Consider the following 6,611-nt stretch of genomic DNA (forward strand, 5'->3'; position numbering starts at 1 on the left):
GACCATTTATCTATTAAGATTGTTTACTTGAACTTCTTCTCTTTCCAAGCTTTTCAAGGACATGAATCCCACACAATTTGCATGCACAGTCAACACACACTCCATTTCAACTCTCATCCTGCTCCTGTCCTCCGGTTAACCCCACACTTTTCTTCCTGTGTGTTTTGGTCTTTAAAAGCTCACTTTGTTGTGTCTGAGCAGTGAAGCATCCCAGTGAGCAAGGACTTCCTGTGAAAAGTGACTGCTATTTCAACTCCAGAGCGCTGTGCTGCCTGCGGTTTGTCTGTCTGTCGGTCTGAGTGTCTGCCCTCAAGCTTCCCCCTGGCGCGTTAAAGGAAGAAGACATTTCCGTGGAGACAGAAGAGTGACAGCGAGTGTTGCCAAAACCAGAGATCCCTGCCGGCAGGATCATCTCCAATGGAACTGAAATCAGAGAGCATTCTGTGTTGTTTGACAGCGGAGGTCAAAGGGCACTTAAGGGTTTCATTGGACTTGGCTCTGAGGGCATTTCTCCTTTCTGTCTCTTCTTCCTTTGCACGTCTTCTTCACGTCGTCCTCCGTTACTCCTTCTGTCTGGTGGCGGGGTTTTTGGGCCAAGATGACAACAACGGCTGGCGGACACAGAGAGGAGCCATCCTCCACTCTGAAGCCGGAGCCATTACCTCAGCCGCCAGCAGCATGACAATGATATTTTCAGTCATAGCATAAACCCCGTTGTAAACTCAAACTGCTGCGACATGAAAGGCTTACCATTTGGTTTTTATTTTGCTGCGGTGCAACACTTTTTTTTACTACATGCTTTCCCTCAGAGTATTAAAGGATTGTCTCCTTTGTTCCGACTACCGTATAACAATTAGGCCGCAAGTGCAAAAATAAAAGTCATTATCAGCTTCTGATGAGAGGCTGTTGCAAGTGTAAAGAAGACATTTATGTGGAAGATGTTAGAACGACTCTGAAATTTCCACATCACATTCAAATTAGATCATGAACAAATACTTCAACATCTAGGAGTTCGTAGCAGGAGACAAAGCAGGCCCACATCTTCACAGCAGCATTCTCTAGTCTTAACAAAACCAGAAGTGACTTTAAGTAAACATAGACAGAAAAGTTCTTCCGTTCCACATGCTGTTCTTCTGAATATTCTTCACAGAATTTATTTGTTTTTGGTCAAATCGGCCACCTCCATCTCTCTTTGAGCCAATATTACAGTGGTTGGGCTATGAGTGGATTAGGACTTTTCCATTGACCAGCGGTTTGCAGAGGTTATAATCTTGCACCCCAAAGACAGATTTCCCGTTAAACCCAGGAAAAGCTGTCAGACACTACTTACTGGAATCTAGTGGAATTTGTAGCAAACGCTTACTGGCAGAGACGCAGACGCAAAGGAAGCTCAGAGAAAGTGGCAGATAGCAAATGTGGACAATGCAATTCCTCTTTTTTAGACCAATGGCGCATGAGGGCAATAAATGTGTCCTTTCTTTATCTTCATTTAGCTTGAACAGAATAATTGGTCCCAAACGTGCACATTGCTGGCGCCGCATTCTGTCGGACAGATAAATCATTCATAGCAAAGCGATTAAATACATTATATTGAGGGATATATTGGTGGTAATGGGTGGTTGGATCCTGGCACTCCTGTATGAAATTTAGACTTGACCGCTGTCATCAGGAAGGCCCCGAATGATGATGTCTATGGTAATCACCGCCCTGTGTGTGTGGTATCATAAACTAGAGCAATATATCAAGGAATTTTGGTTCAGTTTGGTTTTCGTGCTCACCACTCCACTGAGACAGCTAACTGTGTCTTTGTGGAAAAGGTTAAATGTATGTTGGAAACGAGCCCATATGTAGGTGCTGTCTTCCTTGATCTCAGTAAGGCTTTTGACACTGTTAACCACCAAGTGCTCCTTACAAAGCTGACGTATTTCAATTTTTCCGCACATTCAATACAGTGGGTTAAGTCTTACTTACTGAACAGAAAACAGTGTGTTTTGGTCAACGGAGCCAAATCCCCCTACCTTGTGAACCCTGTTGGGGTTCCACAAGGTTCCATTCTTGGACCATTACTGTTGTCTCTGTACATTAATGACTTGCCTAATGTATGTCCTTAGTTGAATGTGCAAATGTATGCCGATGATGCGGTCATCTTTATACACGGGAAAAACATTGAAATAATCACATCCCTCAAATGCTTTGGAGAAGGTTCAACACTGGCTGAACAACATTTGCTTACAGTTAATTTGCAAAAAGAACAGTATGCAAGATGTTCAGTAAACAACCAGTCAAAATCGACGGATCCAATGTCTTTTTAAACGGAGCAGAAATAGAACTAGTCCCCCACTTCAAGTATCTTGGAGTCATACTGGACTCGAACTTGACTTTTAAGAAACACATTAAGAAAGTATCCAATACTATTAAATTCAACTTGCAAAATGTTAAACAAATTAGACCTTTCTTAACTGTCAATGCTGCAAAGTCATACCTCCACTGTATGATTATATCCCATATTGAATACTGTTTGACAAACTGGTCGTTTGCTTGTGCCACAAACCTGAAACCAATAGAACAGCTGTACAAGAGAGCTATCAAGGTGTTTGACAGAAAGCCAAATTCATACCACCATCCTTGAAAAACACAATTTATTGAGTTTTGACCATTTTAAGTCTTTTAAAAGTATGTTTTTTTGGACTACATTTACATTTTTGATAGGTCTGAAACAATCTGTGGAAAAAGGTTTGTCTTTTGTGATGTGATCTGTATGTATGATGTACACATGTGTTGCCTTTGTGAACATTATTATATATTATATGTGAACTGCTATTAAAAGACACTGGAAGAACAAAAAGAAGAAGAAGAAGGTTCAGTCCTCCCAGTAGATGGAGACAAAGTAGGCAGAATACATCGAAACCCAGCAAGCTTTTGCCCTTTTGAGTCTTCCCACCTTCAGTTGACTATCAAATACAAACATGAACAGGAAATCCATGACGTTGTTACATTTTTAAAGATTTATAAGTAATATTTAACCATTTGAGATTCGAAAACAACAGGAAAAGACTGCAAGAGAGAGGAGCTGATCATGGGTTTACACTCTTTCCTTGCATAAACACTTTTAAAAGTCTGATTGAACTGAGATGGTGCTTGACTCTGAGTCATGTGGACAGCCACTAGAGGGAGTTGTTGGACAAGCAATGAGGCAGCAGTGGGAAGGAGGTTCTTACTTTCAACAGCCCCTAGTAACTGAGCCAGTGGATCCGGCCCTCGCGGAGCCGGGGTCTGATTGTCCCCCCCAGTCGCTCCGCCATCTTAATTGTTGCCATCTTTGCAGGAGTGACTCGCGGCTCAAAATTAGTGCTGTGATAACAGAAGGTTTTAACTCTGTGGATAAGACCGGGCTGAGATCAGGTGAAAATGTGTCTTTATTGATTTTTGTTTGATAGATTCAAAATGTCAGACAGATTATGGTTTTCACTCATTAAAATAAAAGGAAATAATTAAAAACAAACATCTGTTGTTTCAGAAGATTAACTCCTTTAATCTTGATTATTGGCAGCATTGTTGAAATGGACATTTTGCATCACTTATGTCTATTATCATGAATTTTTCTGCTCCTTTTTGACTTAACAAAGCTCAAAATGAAACTCCTTCTCCCTCCTTTCTTCCACACTTTATTAATCACCATGAACTCAAGTCGAGACAGTTCTACCAGCTGGCCAATGGAGGCCCATTCCTTGCTTGCACGCCACTGCACACATGCATATCATTAATAACTTCATTAGCACTTCCTGACTGCAGCCAACACTGAAGTGGATTGGGTTGCCAACTAGCTTGTGAATATGTGTGTGTGTAAGTGAGTGTGTGTGTGTGTGTGTGTGTGTGTGTGTGTGTGTGTGTGTGTGTGTGTGTGTGTGTGTGTGTGTGTGTGTGTGTGTAGGGGGGGGGTGGCTCTTTACTCTTGATTGCACACCACTTTTTAAATTCAGAGAAACACATCTCCTCTAATACCAGCCTCGCCCTGTGATTGAAACAATGTCTGGTTCTGACACCTCACGCTCTGAGTCCCACCAGGCGTATCAGTGTACAGTAACAGTACCCCTATTAGGATTCAAAAAGAGCTTGATCAAAGATAGACATTGTGCCCACTGCTCCAAGTCAAAGTGTATTATAGCACCAGGTTCTGTTTTAGCATGTAACCCAAAGCACCTGAAGATCAAACTTCTCTAAATACTGTTTAAATGCTACAATCTCAGGCCGATCTCAACCGGAATTAACCGTCAAAACTGTCTCCTCTCATAACGCGTGGATTGATGACGTTAAAAATCTGGAATATAAAGTAGCGTGTGCTACTTACACAAACTGAATAATAATCAAAATTGCACAGAGTGATCTGATTAGTCCCCTGTGAGGAAATGTCCGTCATGAGCAGGATTGCATAGAAGAATCTTTTTAAACTTTGCAAAGCCGCTAAGTTTGTATCTGTAACCCACGTTAGTTTAGTGACCTCATCAGTACACCCACAGTCTTTAGGTCACCACACTCCTCTATAGGAACTTCTGCATAAGAGCAACTCAACCTTACAACACTACGTGATCAGTTCTCTCCACACACTAGTACATCTAGTCATTTTATATTTCTTCTATATATTTACTATTGGCAACCATGAGAAGACCAAAAATAACAAATCCAATTATTGCAGAAATGTCTTGTTCTTAAATACAGATAAAACATTAATTGAAGACTTCATTTGTTATACAATTAAAGACATGTTAATAAGCCACACACTGGATGAAACCATCTATTATGATATAAACATGGGCATTGGAGTTTACTAAGTCTATACCACATCTTCCTGGTGCATTAATAGTCACTAGAATATCAACTCTGCAAACGAAAATAGTCCCTAATAACAAATAGATATGTTACCCCCATCTAAAGAGTTATAGCTTAAAACCAGAGTGCTAAGTTTAAATAATGTAAATATGTAATACTTTTTTTAATGAAGTGATATATTCACGACCATAAAAAAAATAAAAAAGTCTGTGTGTTATATAGGCAAGACAAAAAGTAGCCAGTAAGTAGCATATAAGGAGTTGGACTAAAATATTGTTTATCTTTTTGTCAGATTACCTGACAATCATAAAACATATGACTATCCTTATTCATTTAGGGTCTAACCCAGTAAACTTCCTGCTTTTTAAAGGAATTACAATTTCATTTAGTTGTTTTCCGGTGCACTGAGGGAATCAGCTTTAACCTGTGGGCAGCGCAAGCATACACACACACACACACACACACACACACACACACACACACACACACACACACACACACACACACACACACACACACACACACACACACACACACACACACACACACACACACACACACACACACACACACACACACACACACACACACCATTACATTCTCACTAAATACTTTAACAAAGCTCGCTATTAACCTCCGTGTCATTTCCATTTCAGTATCACGACTATAGGAGCACATTTGGTCGTTCTTTTTTTATTTTAGACAATCATTATTCAGTATTCACCCGATTCACTCACATGTTTGGAAGTGTGCGGCAGATTCGCCATGGTCTGCCCAGCTGGGGGTCAGGTTGGGAAGAAGGGGGCGCATAATTTCCCTCAATTAAATAGAGTGTTCTCGCGTGCTTTCAAGATCACGTGAGACACATAATTAATGTTTTTGTTATGCTAGTGTGTTGCAAAACACCTGTTTTGTCTGAAGTAAAAGATGTATGGAAATATTTACTATCTTTGTGTTATATCTAGGGGGCTTACAAGCTGTAAATAAGTCATGTTTTTAGAAACTGTATAATTGAACTTTTAATGAAAAGGTTAATTTGGTGGGAGGAGCTAAATGTTTAAAAGGTGCTGCCAATGACCCGGAAGTACCTTAGTGGGATCCATCTTAAGAGCTGTTTGAATCTTTTGAATTCACGAAAACCTATTGAATGTTTCCTTTATTTTCCGTCCTTTAGCATAGCACACTGGAACATCCTTTATTAAAACAAAGGAAATAATACTCCATTCGACTTTTCACAAAACAACCGATTGTCATGACCGACAAACGCAGTTCATGTAAGTTACGGTGCTAATTAAGCGTTTTATATCTGATGCCATGAAGTTGCTAAAATGCTCATATGTTTTGAATTTCCAACACTTTGTTTGGCCGAAAGGTGATTATGAACGTGACTATGAAAGTTACATTAATTACTGTACAATGATCAAATAAGGTCCACATTTTGCATGGTGTTTACTGAGTTGTGTGGTGTTTCCATGCAGTCTATGGGTGTTTTAATGCTTTTTCTGTCTCTCTTTCTTTTACACCATTGCGGTCACCACCCACGTCAGTATAATCCACATACTTACTTTTGCTGGATTTTATTTACTACTCTCTTGTTGTAAAAGTTTACTAAATATTTCCCCATCTGTTAAATCTGCATGTGGGAGCACGAATACTGACGTGAACACTCTAAAATATATGGCTACTAATGAGATTATCTTTACCACAAACGCTCCAAAGATTTTGAGAAAGATAGAAATCTGTGTCCAATGACCCAGTAAATTATACTGACTGAGTGTGCACCA

General features: G+C 40.0%; 1 protein-coding gene across 1 annotated transcript in view; it reads right to left on the minus strand.

The window, feature by feature from the left end:
- The window catches only part of wnt7bb (wingless-type MMTV integration site family, member 7Bb), a 43,553-nt gene extending 37,942 nt beyond the window's left edge, over positions 1-5,611 (minus strand). The window contains exon 1 of the mRNA XM_079680273.1: positions 5,565-5,611. Within this exon, the coding sequence (XP_079536399.1) occupies positions 5,565-5,566 (2 nt within the window). The 5' untranslated portion in view covers positions 5,567-5,611. The remainder of the gene's footprint in view (positions 1-5,564) is intronic.
- Between the last annotated feature and the right edge of the window lie 1,000 nt (positions 5,612-6,611).

The sequence above is a fragment of the Notothenia rossii genome (genome assembly GCF_949606895.1).
Source record: "Notothenia rossii genome assembly, chromosome: 5".
Classification (NCBI taxonomy): domain Eukaryota; kingdom Metazoa; phylum Chordata; class Actinopteri; order Perciformes; family Nototheniidae; genus Notothenia; species Notothenia rossii.